The sequence below is a fragment of the Sminthopsis crassicaudata genome, chromosome 4 (genome assembly GCF_048593235.1).
Source record: "Sminthopsis crassicaudata isolate SCR6 chromosome 4, ASM4859323v1, whole genome shotgun sequence".
In the NCBI taxonomy this organism is placed as follows: domain Eukaryota; kingdom Metazoa; phylum Chordata; class Mammalia; order Dasyuromorphia; family Dasyuridae; genus Sminthopsis; species Sminthopsis crassicaudata.
In genome coordinates this window covers 371574958-371595489 of record NC_133620.1, presented here as the reverse complement: position 1 = coordinate 371595489, position 20532 = coordinate 371574958, and the positions used below count along the sequence as shown (strand labels likewise).

Below are 20532 nucleotides of genomic sequence, written 5' to 3'. Positions count from 1 at the left end.
AGAGATGAAGTGTGGTTTGGTGGGAAGAGAGCTGGAACAGAATTCAGAAGACTTGCCCTTTTGTTGTACTGCCACTTATTAGCTATGATGTTGGGGCTTCTTTTTTAGGTCTTGGTTTCTCCTCTGTAGATGAAAAAAGTGGATTAGATAATTTCTAAGGATCTCCCTTACCTGTTACTTCTTTCCCCATTTAAGAAAGGGCAGCTATTTGTCTGTATTCTCTGAGCCTGGAATTAGTATTCTTTTTTCTATACCATGCTATCTCTTTACTCATGGAGGAAACAATTTGCTTTCTCATAGAATTTTAGATCTTAGAAATAAAGTAGTTCAGACTTGCTCATTTTATAGGCTTGGAAACTGATGTCTTGAGAGGATAAATAGTATGCTCTAGGTTACATGGCAAGATAATAGTAGAATAAATACTAGAACCCATATCTCCGGACTCTTAACTCAATATTCTTGTCTTGACACCACACAGTTTCAGTCAATCAGCTTCTTCTAGGAGTGATTCTAGTGGTGGTGATAGGACAGTGCTTGATGGCCCAAGAGAAAGATCAGTTTTGAAATGAGCTCTTAGTCCTGTATCAGGGGCAAAATCAACTCATAAGATTTAAGCTGGTAAGAAGTGTGAGGGAATGGGCTTTTTGCTTTTTTCTGTTTTCTGCTTTTTTTTTTTTTTTTTTTTTTTGCATTTTTTTAGGGGGCATCTAATTTTGGCATAGTGGAAAGACCTGCGGACTCAGGGTTAAGGGAACTTGATTTAAATCACTGATTCTACAATTTGCTATCTGAGTAATCTTGGGCAAATAACTTCATCTTTTTGACCTTCAGTTTCCTCATTTGTAAAACGAGTAAGTTGGACTGGGTAACTTTTAAGGTCCCTTTCAGATTTAAATATATGATTTGTGATCTTTTGATCTGGCCACAGTTTACCTTTCTAGTTTTATTTCCCTCTTCTCTCTTACAGGCAATCTCTGCTCCAGTCAAATGAATTTCTAAATATTTTATTTTTTGTTATTTTATGTTTGTTAAATATTCTTTGGAATTTTCCCAATCTGCATTTTGCTTAGACTATCTATTCTCAACTACACAGAACGCCTCTTCCTGTTATCCTTCTTTCAGAATCCTGCCCAGTCTTTCAGATTCAGCTTATGTGTCATCTCCTTTTTGAAGCTCTCCTTGATATCCTCAGGCCATGATGATTTAGCCCTCCCCAGAACTCCTATAACTCTCACGTTTTGTAACCTTTCATTTGAGTCACATTTTCTGCCTCATATTGTTAAGGTGTAGTAGTAATCTGGTCTCTCTAACTTGATTGAACTCCCTAGGGGCATATACTAATCCTGATACATTTTTCTACTTTCGGCTTTGCTACAGTACCTAGCAGTTGTAAGGATACATAAGAAATGGATACACTGATGAATAGCTTTGGAGGACTACTCAATCTTTTAGGAAAACAGTGAGGCAAAGTTGATGTGGGTTTTGCCCAGTGGATAGAACCTTGGGGAAATAACCCTAAGGTGGGGAAGAAGGGAGAAAGAAGAACTAGAAGAACCAATGGATCAAATAAAACCTTTATTGTCTCCAATCATATTGCTAGGGTCATTAGGACACCAGCACCCCCTTCCCTATTATTTTTTTGCCCTCCTTCTGCTTCTGTGGAGTTGAAACATTTCCTTGGTGGGGGGAAATGGGTAAAGGAAGCAAAGTTGAGTGTGAAAGAGAGGGAGATTTTGCCTCTCTACCATCAGTGTTAGTGCCCATGTCCACCACCACAGTGAGAACTCCCTGATTACTTTCCCTCCAGGCCAGGCCCGTGGCTATGATGATCCTTGTCTGGTGCATTTTCATGCATCTTTTCATGGGAGGCCATGGCCAGGCGTGCTATCATGACTGCGTACTCCTTGAAGTTAACATCATTGTCTTGATTTGTATCTAGCTCCTGAAAGAGGCGTGGGACACATTGCAGGTCCTTGGAGTTCTGGAACAAAGAGAAGAAAGAGATATGGTTGGTCACTAGAACAAAAGGTAAGGAACAAAGTCAATTCATAGCCTGGGACTCCTTCCTGGAAGTGAGCCTGCTTCTCTTGGAGGTCATTGGGAAAACCTCATACTGATTATCCATACTCATGAGGATGGACCCTTAAAGAATACAGGATTAAGAAAACATTAGGTCACTAGTGGGCAGTACAGATGTCCTCCTTTCCCAATGTTCTATAAATAATTTGTAATAGTAAAGATAGGGCAAAATAAGACTACCATAAAATTGCATAGCAATTTTATGAAAAGCATCTTTCCAGTGAATGATACCATGAAATTCAGAAGTATGATAATACTAAATAATAATAGGTACCATTTATATAGCACATAAGCACTTTACATGTTCTATCTCACCTGGTTCTCACAATAATGCTGGAATAACACTAGTACTGTTACTAGCCCCATTGTATAGAAAGGGTTAAGTGATTAAGTGACTTGCTTATGTTAAGGATTGGGGGTTTAAGTAGTATTTGAACTCAGAGCTTTCTCAATGCCTTTTCTGCTATTCTGTCTGCAACATTAGTGATGTCAGAGTCACATAGAAGTGGATCTCTGATGTATTAATTTAGAAAACCACAAATTAACATTGTCTATGTTATATTATATTTTTAATTATTTTGTTAAACTTTTCCCAATTGCATTTTAATCTGGTTCCAGGCACTCCATACAGCAAGCAGTTTATTCCTTAGCTGCCAGTCTGGGTTGAAATCCTGGCTCAGACCCATGCTAACTATATAACCATGAGCAAGTTATTTAATCTCTTGGAAACCTTAGTTTCTTCATTTATAAAATGGGAATAATAATATCAATAGTATCTACCTAGCAGGATGGTTGAGAGGCACATTCTAAACTTTAAATGCTATACGCTATTACTGCTATTCTTTCCTGCCTAGTAAAAGAAAATGAACCCAAAGGGCTTTATCCAAACCTTGGGATAAAGGCTCATCTCTCCTTACTGGGACCAATTCACTCCTATCCTGGCACAAAATCTGAACACATCTCTACACCCTGCCTGTGATCTCACAGTTTCTGTCCTTATCCTAGATCTGAGATAACACAGGAATGGGTCTTTTTCTATTATGGGGGCAGAGAATGAAGCTCTGGAACATACTGGTGTAAACTGGCAATCTTGGGTAATAGAAAGATCCCTGGTTTTGGAGTCAGAGGAGTAAGTTTTGGATCTAGACTTTTGTTACTAGAGGGTTGTGAAATCTTTGGTAAGTTACTCTCACTTTTTTGCCTCTGTTGCCTCATTAGTAAAGTGGGGTGTGGGGTATGAGTGGTTGGGCTGAATGATCTAAGATTTCTTCTATTTTAAAATCTATGATCCTAAGGTTTTTGGAATAATTTAAAAAATAGGGCCAGAGAAATTGATCTCCTGCATCTCTGTATTATTCCATGATGGACTCAAAGAGCAATAACCTTCTAGAGTCTCAATGACTCTCAGGAGGCAATCTTTTAGGAACTCAGGCTACTGTTCCAGTCTAAACTGAGATATCCCTTTAAGCCCCTGGGACCTCCGAGCCATGCCCTTTTTCTTACTCCATCTTTCCCATCTCTGCACCTTTGTCTCCAGTTCTCACCTTGATGAAATGTGGCATCTCTTTGGTCAATAGCTGCTTCATTTCTTTCTTATTCAGAGCATCTGGGTTACCAACCCGGGTTGAATATTGGTGGAAGGTATCAATGATGATTTTCAGGCAATTTTTCATTGTACAAGGTTCCATTGTGTTAGTTGACTTTGTTCTCTCAACTGCATGGAGAGAAGGAACATGTGAGTCAGGATACTGGAATTTGACTTCTTTTTCTCTGGTCAAGGAAGGGTTATAGAGACTGAGGCTAGGCAGCTACATAAAAGGAGGTCCAGGGGGCTTTGCCTAATTTGAGGGGGTAGGATGGGATGGATTAGGAGGAGATACATGTAGGACTTCATGCTGGCCAACAAAGGATTCAGGGGATTATTGTCTACATTAAAGAGGAAGGGATGGAATGATCCCAGCATGGATGGAATGAGAATTCATGAGGGAAGAATCCCTTGAAGGGGTGCCTTTTAAGAAAAGTCTTAAGGAGGTTGAGGGGATACCAAGTAGCAAAAAAGGGGTGGAAGATGAGAAATGTGGAAAATGTACAAGCTAAGGGCTGTGGGATGATAGTGGTAGAAGTCCTATCTTCCCTGACCCAGAAAAGTCATTGAGCTCCTTAACTTACCACAAAAGAATCCAGAGGAGAGCTGGCTGCTTCACAGAGAGCCCCACAGAGTGAGCGGGGCAGACCTGACATTTATAGGGGTGCCCCACTTAAGCTCTAGGACTGTTGTCAGTGACAGATGATTTGTTCTTTTCCCCAATGATTGCTTCACAGGTGTTTGATTTAGTAATTTTGAGCAAGGTTGTCCGGAAGGGTGTGGGGGGCAGTATAGAGGTTGGAGAAAGGGGAAGGGGAACTGTTCACATTTCTCCTTTGTCTTTTTGTGAAATTCCAAGTCTCCTCACCCCACCCATACTTCTTCTGCCCTCTTCACCCTCCAATTTGGTTTGGGAGGAAATAAATCAGCCTCTGCCTTCTCACTAGGAAAGACTATAATTTTCACCATCACAACTGGCCTCAAAAGGCATTTATCTTATAATTAAGCATATTAGAGTTACCTGCATGTTTCTTATTTTATTTTTTAGGGACTAAGCCCCATGGGGATAGAGAACATGTCTTTTGTAAATTTTGTTTTTTCTCTAATTTTGGGCATAGTTTTCTGCACATAATAATTTGAATTTATTAACTAGATAAATTTTTAAAACTGTCTCCTGTATGCTATGTTTGGTGCTAGTGCTAGAGGATATGTGATAGTTAATGATTTTCACTAAATCAATGATTTTTCTTTAGAAGCCCATTTTGTAAGTTATTCATTAATTGAATAAAAGTAAGAGATTTTGAGGCCTAGAGACCTTAGTGGTCACCTAGTCTGATTTTCTTAGTTTACTTATAAGGAAAAAAAGATACAGATAAATTAAGGGACTTAATCAAGAGCTACAACTAGTATACATGAGAGTGAGGACTGAGACCTATATTCTGGAATCAGAGATTTGGAATTGGTGATGAAGTTAAGGTGATGAAACTGTGTTGAATTAGCTTCAACCCACTTCTACAAAAATGAAAAAAACTTAATCCCATAGTCTAGGATCACATAGGAGTAACTAGCTAAGATAGACTTTGAATTTATGTCTTTTGACTTTGTATCGAATTTCTTTTACACATCATCAGGTTTTCTAATTCCAAACCTAACAATCTCTCAATCAATCATATTACACTGAGAATTGGAAAGTGCTGTGAGAATTCAGAGAAATTGGCTGTGAGATGGAGTTTTATGAGGAATAGTCAGGAAAGACTTAATGAAAGAGATGGTATCTGAAGGATAGGTAGGATTTATACAGAAAGATGGAATGGGGGGTGTAATGTGTAAAATCAATAATCATTGCCTTGAGTGATTTGCTCTGTATTGCTTCCTAATCTTTTATAAGCTACAATAATTTTTAATAGGATAAGAGGTAGTAAGAATATAGTTCTAAGTAAAAGTCAGTGTCACAGAAACTAAGTTGTCTTAAGGTAATCTATGTGCTAAGTTAATTTTATAAGTATAATAATAATAATCTCAATATTGAAATATACTGGATAAAAGATAAACCTAACATGGAGTATAAAAGGTCTTGCTTATTGTAACATCTTAAAAATAAGCTTACTGTACTTACTGTAAATCATATGTAATGAGCTATGTATTGAGACATCATGACCTGCTTGAGCCAAGAGCCTGCTTGAGTAAGAGGGCGATGACTGTTTACACCATAGCCCAAACTTGTACCAAACATGAACCAAAAAAACTATAAATAAATGTAAATTTTGATGTTCAGGGTCTCAGATTATTGTGGGTGGACTATGGACCTTACCTTTGTTTCTCTTAATAAAGGTGAATTTCTTTGCTCAGAGAGGTTTCCCATTTCTTTATTTTAGGGAAGCCTTTTGGGCTAGGGAGTTTGTGTGAATAAACTCTCATTTGAAAAAGGGCTAGATCAGTGTAGGGAAGAGAGCCAGAAGATCATTCTGGCTGGAGAGAAAGGCAGTGTTCATAGTGTACAAAGCTTTGATTGCCAGACGAAACGTGTTTGTAATTTGGCCCTGTTTGCTGTTTATTTTCTTTCCTCAGTAGTATCTTGGATGAAGGCACAGATGACATGCTTTTCAAGTTTGCAGATAATAAGAAATTGGTAGGAATAGTTAACACAGTGCATATTTAGTAATTAAAAGATCTCTAAACTAGAAACATAGGCTGACTCTTAGAAGATATAATTTAATAGGAATAAATGTGAACAATTGGATTCAGAAAGTCAAGTTCACAAAGATAGGATTGGGGAGATTTGATTAGAAAGTAGCCTCTGTAAATAAGAAGTTGAGATTTTAGTGTACTATAGATTCAAAATGAGTCAACACTATGGCATGACAGTCAAAAAGTTTATCAAGGTTGTATTAATAGAAGTATAGTGCCTAGGATAAAGGAAGTGATAATGCAAAACAAAAGTGCAGTAGTTCCTTTGCATGTATCAATTGAATTAGATGGTCATTTGAAATCACTTCCAAATGAAGTTATGTGATTCTGTAGGAATGGAGACTATGCTCTATGAGGTTTGATAGAAGCAGCTAGCTTCCAGGAGAACAAAAGATTTGGTGGTGAGTTGAGTAGAGCATGATAATTGACATTGAACATTTGAAAGGCTGTCAAGTGGAAGAGAATAGAGACTTGTTCTATAAATCTTAGAAAGATTTCACCTTGCTGTTTAATAACAATTAGAAATGTCCCAAAGTAGCATGGACTGCCTGGAGAAATAATGGATTCCTTCAATGGAGGTCTTTTTTTGATAGAAGTTAAATGACCAGTTGTCATATATGTTGTAAAGGGGTTTCTCATTTAAATTAGATTTTAACAAGACTAGGGGCTCTTTACTTGGAAGGGAGATCCATAAATCTGTTTTTTAAAGTTTTAATAATTCTATCTCAGCACAATGGATTTCCTTTGTAATTCTATGCATTTTATTTTATTCACTTAACAGCATTATTCTAAGGAAAGATTCTTAGGCTTTGGCAAACTTTTGAAAAGATCGATGACACAAATAAAGTCAAGAGGCAGTGGACCAGAGGGATTCTGCATCCAAAAATGTTTAATAAGAAATGCGAATTGTCTGAATCACAGCAGAGAAATAACAGAATTTCAGAGTTGGATTCTATGTCAATGGCCATCTCGTTCAAGATATACACAAAGGAAATTTCTAATAATGCACCAATAAGTGATCTGTGATTCAACTAACTGAGAGTTCATGGAGAAGGGTGGTGAAAGGTAAAAATGGGAAGGGAAGAAGGGGACAGAAGGTAAAATTATAGAGAAGGCTTTGAATCTCAGGTTACAAGTGCTTGGAGTTGACCCTGAACACTGTAGAGGTACACTGGAAGTTTCTGGTCAGTAAATGATGTAGGGTTGGGAATGATTTTATAAAAGGTATTCACTGAATTATTCTGGCAACCTGTGTAGGGTGGGAGGCCAGATAGGAGACAACTGCATTTTCAGTAAAGTGGTGAAAAAGTGTTACTAGGCATGAGAATGGCTAGTGACTGTATTAGTGAACCTGCCTTTGCTGGGAATCTCCAGTGGGAGAGAGTGCTCTACAGGCTACTCCATATTCCATGCAGTGTACTGAGGAGTGCTTGGCTTTTCTTGGTATTGATTTGTATTCATATTGGAATTAGGATCCTTCCCTTTTTCCTATCTTCCCTATTTCTCTTGAGGGCAATAATATCTTACTGGTCTCTCAAGTTAAAAATCTTGACCTTTCTCCCTCTCTTATTACCCATATTCATTTTGTTGTGAAGTTTTAGGGCTTCTTTCTTCTCAACATTTCTTTCATCTTCCCCCCTCTCTCACTCCCCTCCCCCCCATGAGTTGGCTGCCATTCCATTTGAGGCCCTCAGCACTTGTCACTTGTACCATCATTATAGTCTCCTAATTATTTAACTTCCAACTGTCGAAATAAAATTCCTAAAGTACAAATCTGATTGTATCATTAGCTTTAGTGGGTCTCTATCACCTTAGGATAAAATGCAAACTTGGTATTTAAAGTTCTTCCCAACCTGACACCAGAAGATCCTTGCAGGTTTATTTCACATTATTCCCTTTCACTCCCTGGCCATACTGGCCTACTTATTATTCCTCAGGTTTGGCATTCTGTTCCCAACTCTATGACTTTTTATAGTGTTGTGGCCCAGGATACTAGTAGACCTGAGGAAGTTTGAGTCAATCCTTACACTATATAATGTCAACAGGGGTGTGTGTGTGGGGGAGAGGGGGTGTCAAGAGGGTGAACTTAGAAGCAGTAGAGAGACCTGGGGAAATTTGAGTCAATTTATCCCCAGATGGGTTGATTTGGGACCCAGATATAGGCCTTTTAGACAAGGAGGATATAAAAACAGTTTCAGGATTTTAGTAGTACATTCCAAAGACTTCAGGGACTACCTTTCAGATTGCAATTATTTAATCTCATTAATTATGACTTTAACCTGTTTTTTACTTTGCTGAATTGTCTTTTTAAAAAAAACTCCTCGTAGACTGCTTTGATCTGAGAGCTGTCAGATATGTTTTTACTTTATTTTACTTATTTTTTTTATTAAAACTTTTTAATTTTCAAAAGATATGCATGGATAATTTTTCAGCATTAACTCTTGCAAAACATTGTATTCCAAGTTTTGCTTCCTTCCCCCCACTCCCTCCTATAGATAGCAAGTAATCCAATATATGTTAAACATGGTAAAATATATATGTTAAATCCAATATATTCATACATATTTATATAATTGTCAGATATGTTTTTATTAAAGAAATTATTTATTTGAACACCCAGGATCTAAGGTCCAGGGAACCAGATGTGGAATCTTAACAAAGATATTAAGTGTTTCTACTGGGCCTGGAACACATTGCTTTCTCACCTTTTATTCTTAGAATCCTGAATGTGTTTAAGGCCAAATGCAAATCCTAATTTTTTCATGTAAACTTTTCCTGATTACTGCAGGTGTCCTCTTCACACTGAAATGACTCAGAATCATAGAATATCAGAGACCTTTTAACATCTGTATACAACTCATACCTAGAGATCCATAAACATGAATCCCTGTGGTCTTTAAGCATCTCTTTTATGTGCTGCCTAGTATTGCTTGGCTTTTCATGAATACAGATTTTGTACGTCTTTTAAGTTAGATTGTAGGAACCATATTTTTTTTACATCCCTCCACAGGATCTAAGCAAGGTCTATTGCACAAAGTGTAGCTACTTAGTAAACTCTCATAGAATGAATGCGTGAATGGTGCAAATACTGTAAACTTTCCATTCTTTCAATAAAACATTGGGTAAACTTCCTCTACAGCCAGTATGCTCTCTGCTTTTTAGGTTAGTGAGATATGGGTGGGGAGCAAAGATTATAAAAAGTGACATTGTTGGTACTTGGGATTTAGTTAGCTTAATTTTTTTTTTTTTTTTCCATTCAGCAAATGAACTGTCCCAATTATATTCGGCTTAAGTGGATTTTAATTTCCTGAACTGACCCTAGTTCTTGAGAGTAGCAGGTCCAAGGCTGAACATGGGGGCAGCTAGTTAGAGATTTTGTATAAGTTCCAGAGGATCTCAAGATTAACAGCCCCTCACAATTAATCAAGTTTGCCTGTTTATGCCTAGTTTACAAGTGTTCTAACAGGGAAGACTTCTGGTGCCTCCATGTGGCCTTTTTCACATTTAACGTTTGCTGTGGAAAGGACTGAGACTTCAAAATTACTCTTCATTTATCTATCTATCTATCTATCTATCTATCTATCTATCTATCTATCTATCTATTTAAAAAAAATTAAGTGAAAGAGTTAATTAAAGAAATTTTTTTTTTTTTTTGCCTCAATTGCTACCTAGCATTAATCATTGAATGGTTGCAACCTCAGTCAAACTGAAACTTGTTGAAGAGCTTAGTTTAAAAAGTTCAAGATCTCCCATTGCATCTGGTTATCTTGATCTCTCTCTGACTGCTGGACACAGATGGCTCTGGAGGGGAAAGTTAGGCAGGTGACCTTACACGACCCCTATCACTCAAATCCAATTCATTTGCATATTGGGGCATCATCTCCCTGATGTCTTGGTCCTCTTTGAGATAGAAGAATAAACAACAACATTCAGAGATGGGAGATTATCAGAAATTTTCTTTTTAGCTATTTTCTATTATGGTTTCACAAAATTTGATTGTCACCTTGTTTTGAAAGGATCAACTAGAAGAATGAAAGCAATGCTTCTGTTGTATGGATTGTTTCAGAAAATACCCATTTTAGCGTCCTTTCTGAAAAGCCCCTTGGAAATTTGGATTCTTCTCTTGTTTAGTAGGCTGGTCAACAGTCAGCCAGTAAATGTCTGGATCAAATAGGTATTTCAAATAGAAATATGAATCTCCTGTTCTTGGTACTAGTTTCCTATTCTCAGAAACAGTAACAGTTTCTTACATCCTTAGCTCTTTGCAGTGCTCCAGAATAGGTGTTTGTTTTTTTTTTTTGGAGTGGGGGGGACAAAAAACCCCAACAAAACCCAAATGAAAACAGTGGGCTCAGAGTATCAGACTCAGATACTTAGCATCTGTGAGACTGCAGAGAGAGTCTCTGCTTCTTCATTTAATAATATGTAGACACTAATTTATGAAGATAATTCTAGATGAATACTTTCCACACAGGAGAGTTGTGAAGAAAATCTACAAATGTGACTTCTTTGCACTCCATTTGCTTATTTTATTTGAGAAAATTTAGTTTCTGGGGAAGCTCAGGCTGGTGCTTTAAGACTTAATTCAGTGAATAGTTCAGCAAATCTTTTGAATCATCTAATATTATACCTGGAAGTTTATATACTATCAAGTTTGATTCCATCATTTTACAGATCAAGAAACTGAAGCTCCAAAAGAGGAAATAACCTAAGGTTCCATAGTGCCATTCTTCTATCACATCAAACCACACCATTTTGTGGAATGAGTAGAAAGAATTAGAGGAAAAAAAGCAAATTAGAATATTAGACAAATAAATGCTTAGCAGTTCCTTGAGAGCAGGGGCTTTTTTTGATCTTTTTTTATAGTCTCAGAATTCCCTTAGCATAGTGTTTGAGTAAGTGTTCAATAAATTACATGTTGACTTGATTAAGACTTGTAAATAAACAGCTGGACTTGGAGTCAGAAAGTCTTCAAATCCTGCCTCAGATTCAACTTACTAGCCATGTGACATTGGGGAAATTATATAGTCTTTTTGGGACTTGGTTTCCTCATCTGCAAAATAGATTCCTTCAAATTCTAAATCTATGCCACTCAAAGTCTAATTTAGCATATTGGCTGAGGTGAGTGGGATGGTGGTGATGGTGGTAAAAAGGCTTCATAGAAGTGAGATTGAACCTGGGTTTTGGAAGGAGGTCTTTCCACACTATCTGATCAAGAGTCTGTCCTTTGGAAAAACACTGGTTTCCATTTTGGAGAAATAGCACAATCATGGAAGAGGAAGAGAAGATTTGGAAGGAGTCAGTGTTAAAATAGAAGGAGTCTTAAATTCTTAAACCAGGAAATTCTTAGTGACTATAGTTTTGTCCTCATGACCAATGTGAATAATACAAATTCCCATTTAAGTTGCTTTTAGTTCACTGCTCAGAGCTCTTTTTGTCAAATGATTCCATCTTTTAATTTAATACAATTCAACAAACATTTATTAAGTACCTATTGCAAGTAAGACAAGATTCTCAGTTGAAGGTATACAAATGAAAAAAAAAAGTAACCAGTCAAGGAACTTTTAAGGGGAGTGGATGGGGAGAAAACATATATATAAGAAAGTAAGGATAAAATATATACAAGACATTCAGGAGGAAGAAAGGAATCAGATAAGACCTTCCTATACTAGTCCATTCAGTTGGCAAAGTGGGCTTCTTTTTTTTCCTCTTCTTCTTCTTCTTCTTCTTCTTCTTCTTCTTCTTCTTCTTCTTCTTCTTCTTCTTCTTCTTCTTCTTCTTCTTCTTCTTCTTCTTCTTCTTCTTCTTCTTCTTCTTCTTCTTCTTCTTCTTCTTCTTCTTCTTCTTCTTCTTCTTCTTCTTCTTCTTCTTCTTCTTCTTCTTCTTCTTCTTCTTCTTCTTCTTCTTCTTCTTCTTCTTCTTCTTCTTCTTCTTCTTCTTCTTCTTCTTCTTCTTCTTCTTCTTCTTCTTCTTCTTCTTCTTCTTCTTCTTCTTCTTCTTCTTCTTCTTCTTCTTCTTCTTCTTCTTCTTCTTCTTCTTCTTCTTCTTCTTCTTCTTCTTCTTCTTCTTCTTCTTCTTCTTCTTCTTCTTTTTTTTTTTGCTGAGGCACTTGAAATTAAGTGATTTGCCCAGGGTCACACAGCTAGAAAGTGTTAAGTGTCTGAGAACATATTTGAACCCTCCTGAATTCAAGGCTGGTGCTCTATCCACTGCGCCACCTAACTGCTCCCAAAGCAGGCTTCTTAAAAAGCACATCTGACTGTGCTACTTCTACCTCCCTTAAATGTCCCAATTCAATAAGTTTTAGTGGCTCCCTGTTGCTTCTAGGATCATATATTAAATTCTCTGATGTTCAAAGTCTGTGAAAAACTTTGAACCACTCCCAAACCCCCCACTTTTCCATGCTTCTGACATTTTACACATTCCTCCTCCTCCCCTTGCCCTTGACACTGGCCTGCTTGCTTTTCCTTGAATAAGACATTCCATCTCTTGTTTTTAGACACTGTCTCCAGCTCTCTCCCAATTACATAATGCTCTCTTTCTTCATCTTCACTTTCTGGATTTCTCGGCTTCCTTCAAGTCTCAGCTAATAAGGGTCTCTATGAGGCCTTTTCTTCTAAATTCTAATTATAAAGTCTTCCCTTGGTTGATTACTCCCAATGGATATATCTTGCTTGTACATTGTCTGTTTCTTCCTTATCAGACTGAGAGTCTTCTCAGAGCTGCTTTTGGCTTTCTTTGTATCCCCAGTGCTTTGTAAAGTACCTGACACACAGTTAGTGCTGAATAAATGTTTATTGACATTAATTGAGATAGTGTCAGGGCTATGCTTTGAAGGAATCTGGGAATTCTGTCAGGTAGAAGTGAGGTTGGGACATATTCCAGATTAAGGGAGTACTTAGGCAAAACTCATATTATATAGTACTATAATGTGTAGGTGCTCTATAGAGTGTTGTGATAGATAGCCAAGCCCCTAGAAGTACCCAAATCTACAAGATTACCGATTTAGTATCCTTTACAATTAGATGGATAGAACACTGATTTTGAGCCAAGAAGACCTGAGTTCAAATGTGGCCTCAGACACTTAATACTGTGGTATTTCTGCCAAGAAGACCTCAAATGGAGTCACAAAGAGTGGACCATGACTGAAAAGGACTGAACAGCAACGAATTTTACCGAAATTTCCCTCACCATAATTCTATGAAATAATGTAAATCTTATCACTCCAGTTTAACAGATGAAGAAATTGACAGTTCAGGAAATTAAGTATTTGTACATGGAAAGTATTGGAATATAAATGACAAAATATCAAAAAAATCTGCAATTACCACTAAGATCAAGATGATGATTTCCAATACACTTCCCTGGGCATTGCTTCATAAATAACCAGTCTCTGCTGCCATCTAGTGGCTACATATTCTAATCTCATCTTGTAAACCTTCAGTGAAATAAATTTGTTGCCAACAATTGTACATCTTGTACATTTTTAATGTTGTATTGTTATTGCAATTATCCTTGATAGAATTTATTATTTTTTCTAACTTTGGCTCTTGACTTAATAATTCTTAAGTAAATAATTCTTGTCTTTATTTATTACTTTTTTTTTTTTTTTTTTTTTTGGCTGAGGCAATTGGGGTAAAGTGACTTGCCCAGGGTCACACAGCTACAATCTGTCTGAGTGTCTGAGGTCAGATTTGAGCTCAGGTCCTCCTGACTTCAGGACTGGTGCTCTATCCAATGTGCCACCTAGCTCCCCTTATGTCTAACTTTTAATTATTATTTACCTCAATTACCATTCTAATTATATGGTCTATAAGAGTCATATTTACAATTTTTGCTTTTTGGTATTTTTTTAGTGGATTTTTCAAGGTGTGGCTTTTATTACTAGTATAATATTCTTCCTTTCTCTAAGATCAATGCTATTTATTTATACAGAAAAACATATCTTAACCAATATTTTCCAATGAGCAAACAATTTTAACATTCACATTTGTGTAGGAGACAGAAAGATTCTTATGGATCTAGTAGCAATGCCAGCATTATAGCCTTAGATCATGGATTTTAAGGATACAGAACTAGACATAATCTTATGACAATAAAGAAACTGGAGTTGAAATCTATTAAATATGCATTAAACAAATATGAATAATAGTCTGATTTAATTAAACTAACCAAAAGCAGGTTAACTTAAAAGAATGATGTTTCAACCTCACTCTTCAGATATTATATATGTCTCTTATGTGATCGGCACATTCAATAACTCTATTCACTTAAGTTAAAAAAAATTGGTAACTTATTCAGCACTGAAGACATACAAATAAACTTTTAAGCATGTGGATTTATATATTTTACATAGATTATTGCTCCTTTCTTGTTGTTTTTTTTTTTCTGACTCCCTCTATCTAAAGGGACAGCTCCAAAAGTTGAAGAATAGTTTCTCATTTTAAAAAAGTATCCATACAACATTGTCTAGTCATATCCAGTTCTGTGAGTCATATCCAGCTCTTTCTCAGAAAACCTATTTAGGGTTTTCTTGGCAAAGATACTGGACTGGTTTGCTATTTCCTTCTCTAGTTCATCTTACAGATAAGGAAACTGAGGCAATTGGGATTAAATGATTTACCCAGGATCACACAGCTAATAAATATCTGAGACTGGTTTTGAACTCAGGTCCAGATCAGGTCCTGATCTGGCATTCCATCTACTGTGTTACCCAGATGACATGTACTTAAGTATAAAAATGTTTAAAATGACATTTGCAATACATCATTGAAGTATGACCCAGTTTTTTCCTTCTACTTTTAGTAAACATATTTAAAATCCTCCTCCTCCCAATCACTCAACTTAAAACTTTCTAGGAAATGGGGAGAAGAGGTGGTGGTGGAAGAAATAATTTAAGGCAAGACCTATGGATGTTGTATATTAATTCCTCTTTAAACATTGTCAAGAACAAATTTAAATCCCATGATGTGACAGATCCATCAATCCAATTAACTGGTTTTTGCATGTTGTCTCTATAGAGTGTTTGACTCTATAATTTCACCAAAAAAAAAAAAAAATCAGACAACCAGAGTGAGAAGTCAGGTAGCAAAGTTTTCCTCCTTTATAATGGTGGCTTAAAGCAATAACTTCCCCATAATCTTACAAGGTCTGCTTCATGTGTAGCTCTGCTACATCTAGCTTCTTATATTTTATGACTAAATCTGGCAACTTGAACACACATCTAACAAAATCATAAGATCTCCTCTATTTGACTCCTCTACTACTTCCATATTTGAGGTGTTGGTCAGGACTTCTGTTTGCTTTTATCATTAGGATCAGTCAATTAATCAATAAACTGCATCACAGATGCATTAATTAATCTTGTACTACAAATTCTATTCTCATGTCTCACACAGAACTGACAGAGTTCAAAGATTTTCACTTGAAAACATGAATTTCATTCTGAAACATCGCCAAAATTTAGGGTAGTGATAACCTCTTTGAAGAGACCTTTCGGAGAGATTAGTGTAATTGTGAAGAGACCTTTCTGAGAGATATTGTAAACAACAAAAAAGAAAATTTCTTGTTGAAAGAATTTTTAAGAAGTATCTTTAGTTCAGTTCAGACTCATAGTAAATATTGTGCTGTCAGGAACACCTGCGTCCAAATCTTACTTCAGACACTAGCTTTGTCCTTTGCTACATTAAAATAATTAACATTTTATTTTCCCTAATTATGTGTAAAATTTTTCTTTGACATTTTAAAAAATTTTGAGTTTTAAAATTTTAAAAAATTATAGATGTGAAGCACAACGTGTCATGTCTTTTCCATTAGATTGAACACTGCTAGGCACATAATAGGCACTTTATAAATATTTATTGAGTAATTGACAAGTCATCTGGTATAATTTCCCTTTAATGTTATATATAATCTGAGAGAGGGGAAATTCTTTTAGGTTTGATCGTATTGCTCTCTACTTCCCTAGCTAGCTTGAGAGGAAAAAATTTCTCAGTGAGCAAGTCTGAGGTACTTGGCAATTATCTGACCTAGTGAAATGTATTAACATTGCTTCAACATGGGGGCAAACCTGGAAACCTATAGACTCCAGGCTTCTGGCTGTTTGTTATTTCCCTGAAAGAATATCATGCTATTGTTTTACTAAAAGAGCTTAATTATGCTTTAGTTGCCTAAAAGTAGCAGAGAAAATTTGGCATTATCCAAAAGGAAAATCGAAAGCCTTAGAGGAAGAGCTGGTAATGAATGGTATTCACTATTCCTAAAAGTCAAGATGTACCAAATAGAGATTGATAACTTCAGAAGACAAGAATTCTTAAAAGAAAATAAAAAGAATGAAAAGAATGGAGGAAAATGTAAACCATCTCATATTTTAAAAAGTGACTAGGAAAACAGATCAAGGACATAACTTAAGAATCATAGAATTATCTGAAACTCATGACCAAAAAAAGATCTTGAATATCCTATTTCAAGAAATCATTCAAGAATATTTCCCAAACATGTAAGAATTATAAAATATTCTGAAAATAAAAAGAACTCACTTTGCCAATTTCTGAACAAAATCCTAAAATGAAAATTCTCAGGGATGTTTTTGTCAAATGCCATAACTTTTCAAAAGAAAAAATATGACCAAGATTAAGAAAGGATTCAAAACATCAAGGAATTGTCATTACCATTATTATTATTATTATTATTATTATTATTATTATTATTATTACTTCTGGTTGTTGTTCAGTTGGATCTGACTTTTTGTGACCCCATTTTGAGTTTTCTTGGCAAACATACTGGTATAGTTTGCCATGTATTACTCCAATTCATTTTTACATATGAGAAAACTGAGGCAAATAGGATTAAGTGATTTGTTCATCGTCATACAGCTATAAAAAGACTGAGGTCACAGTATACCAAGATAAGGTCAAAATGGGTTCATGACCTAGGCATAAAGAATGAGATTATAAATAAATTAGAAGAACATAGGATAGTTTACCTCTCAGATCTGTGGAAGAGGAAGGAATTTATGACCAAAGAAGAACTAGAGATCATTATTGATCACAAAATAGAAAAATTTGATTATATCAAATTGAAAAGTTTTTGTACAAACAAAACTAATGCAGACAGGATTAAAATGGAAGAAATAAACTGGGAAAACATTTTTGCAATCAAAGGTTCTGATAAAGGCCTCATTTCCAAAATTTTTTGAGAATTGACTCTACTTTATAAGAAATCAAATCCAATTGATAAATGGTCAAAGGATATGAACAGACAATTTTCAGATGAAGAAAAGAAACTATTTCTAGCCATATGAGAAGATGCTCCAATTCATTATTAATTAGAGAAATGAAAATTAAGACAACTCTGAGATACCACTACACACCTGTCAGATTGGCTAAGATGACAGGAAAAAATAATGCTGAATGTTGGAGGGGATGTGGGAAAACTGGGACACTGATACATTGTTGGTGGAATTGTGAATTCATCCAACCATTCTGGAAAGCAATTTGGAGCTATGCTCAAAAAATTATCAAACTGCCCATACCTTTTGATCCAGTAATGTTTCTATTGGGCTTATATCCCAAGGAGATTTTAAAGAAGGGAAAAAGAAGTGGCAGCCCTCTTTGTAGTGGCTAGAAAATGGAAACTGAATGGATGCCCAACAATTGGAGAATGGCTGAATAAATTGTGGTATATGAATATTATGGAATATTATTGTTCTGTAAGAAATGACCAGCAGGATCATTTCAGAAAGGTCTGGAGAGACTTACATGAACTGATGCCGAGTGAAGTGAGTAGGACCAGAAGATCATTATATAATTCAACAACAATACTATATGATGATCAATTCTGATGGATGTGGCTCTCTTCAACAATGAAATGAACCAAATCAGTTCCAATAGAGCAGTAATGAACTGAACCAGCTACATCCAGGAAAAGAACTCTGGGAAAGGACTATGAACCACTACATAGAATTCCCAATCCCTCTATTTTTGTCCACCTGAATTTTTGATTTCCTTCACAGGCTAATTGTATACTATTTCAAATTCTGATTCTTTGGACCTGTATACATATATTGTATTTAATTTATACTTTAACATATTTAACATGTATTGGTCAACCTGCCATCTGGGGGAAGGAGTGGGGGGGAAGGAGGGGAAAAGTTGGAACAAAAGGTTTTGCAATTGTCAATGTTGAAAAATTACCCATGCACATATCTTATAAATAAAAACTATAACAATAATAATAAAAAAGACTGAGGTCAGATCTGAATGCAGGAAGAAGAGTTTTCTTGACTCTAGGCCTGGTACTCTATCCACCATGACACCTAGATGTCCTAATCATTACTAGTATGTAAAATTTGTCAACAATATCATTAAAACATATGGCAAGAAATATTAGAAAAGAAAAAAAAAGTTTACAATCAAAAGAACTTACCTAGAAAAATTGTTACTCTACAAGGGAAAAAAATGGATGTTCAATAGTTAGTAGTTTTTAAAATATTCTTTATTAAAAACAAGATCTAAAAAAGAAACTTTGGAATATAAATACAGACGTTGAGAGAAACAAAAAAGGTAACTACAATTGAATAATATGGAAGGGATATTATAAGAATGAAGTGTCTGTATTATAATAGAGAGGGTAGATGATAAAATATTCTTTTAGGATTTTAATGTCCCAAAGTATCAGAAAGTTCAGACAAATTATCTATAAATAGTTTTAAATGTTTTGAGGAAATTGTTTTTAATTTTTAAAAAATTTATTAAAGCTTTTTATTTACAAAACATATTCATGGGTAATTTTTCAACATTGACCCTTGCAAAACCTTCTGTTCCAAAATTTCCTCTCACCCCCTCTCCTAGATAGCAGGTAGTCTATCCAATATATGTTAAATATGTTAAAATATATGTTAAATCCAATATATGTATATATAGTCATATTGTTATCTTTTTGCACATGAAAAATCAGATCAAGAAGGAAAAAAAAACTGAGAAAGAAAACAAAATGCAAGTAAACAACAGAAAGAGTGAAAATGCTATCTTGTGGTCCACCCTGTTCCCATGGTCTCTCTGGGTGTAGATGGCTCTCTTCATCACTAAACAATTGGAACTGGTTTGAATCATCTCATTGTTGAAGAGAGCCATGTCCATCAGAATTGATCCTCATATAATATTGTTGTCGAAGTGTATAATGATCTCTTGGTTCTGCTCATTTTACTTAGCATCACTTCATGTAAGTCTCTCCAGGCCTTTCTGAAATCATCCTGTTGGTCATTTCTTACAGAACAATAATATTCCATAACATTCATGTTTTGAAGAAATTATAAGAAAGAAGAAAAGGGAGGAAAAGAAATGATATTTTAAAGGAAAATGGGAGAAAAGATGGGGGAACTTGCTGACTCCTTAATGGGTTGTATAATTAGAGCTATATGCAAATATAGGAGAAAGAAATTTCATTTGTTTTTAAGCTGGTCAGAAGAAGATAGAATACATAAACGAATACTGAGATATACAAAAAATTTGATGTTCCTGAGAGTATGAATTATTTCATTTATAACCCAGGACTCTTTGGGCATAACTAGTTCTCCTAACATGGAGACATCTTTAAGGGGCTTTTGGAGGATGCCTAGTTTCCCTAACATGGTACTTGTTGTGTCTTCTTTTTTATTCTGGCTCTGAGAAATGGGCTTGAGGGATTTGCTTCTATTTTATTTTGTTTGTCCTCAGTTAAAGAGAAAGTGCCAGAAATAAATCTAATGGGATTTATTAGACTTAGTTTGAGCCATGGCTACATTGGAGACAGTAGTGCAGATAAGCCAGCTAGCCAGTCATAGAGGCTTTGAGAAACTAGAGTGCCTGGGATTTGTGTCCAAGAGGGTTTTGGATATGGAACTAGGACTGGAACTGAACTAAGCTATTAACCAAATCTTCTTCCCCCTTCAGAAACTGAGGTGATACATAAAAATTGTTCTCTCTATTTACATTGTTGCATTTTCTGTGTATATTGGTTTCTTGACTGTTGACTTCACTCTTAATCAGTTCATGTAGATCTTGCCAAGCTTTTCTATATTCCTCACCTATATGATTTCTTACAGTGTAGTAATATTCCATTATATACATGTACCACAATTTGTTTAGCTATTTCTCAATAGATAGGCGCCTACCATTTCTCAGTTTCATCAACAGTGTATT

At 35.7% G+C, this 20532-nt stretch overlaps 1 protein-coding gene across 1 annotated transcript; it reads right to left on the bottom strand.

The window, feature by feature from the left end:
- Window positions 1–1558: 1558 nt before the first annotated feature.
- Window positions 1559–4377, bottom strand: LOC141539381 (protein S100-A12-like). The gene is made up of 3 exons (XM_074262098.1): window positions 4249–4377; window positions 3624–3793; window positions 1559–1981 (listed from the first exon to the last, which is right to left on the bottom strand). Exons 2-3 carry the CDS (start codon window positions 3765–3767, stop codon window positions 1793–1795), a joined length of 333 nt encoding a protein of 110 aa, XP_074118199.1. The 5' UTR covers window positions 3768–3793; window positions 4249–4377; the 3' UTR covers window positions 1559–1792.
- Between the last annotated feature and the right edge of the window lie 16155 nt (window positions 4378–20532).

What these genes read in the sequence shown, in the direction of transcription:
- LOC141539381 (XM_074262098.1), bottom strand. Translation starts at nt 3,767, where the DNA reads ATGGAACCTTGTACAATGAAAAATTGCCTGAAAATCATCATTGATACC. An exon ending in AGATGCCACATTTCATCAAG is followed by an intron (nt 1,982 to 3,623) that starts GTGAGAACTGGA and finishes TCTTTGTTCCAG; the next exon opens with AACTCCAAGGACCTGCAATG.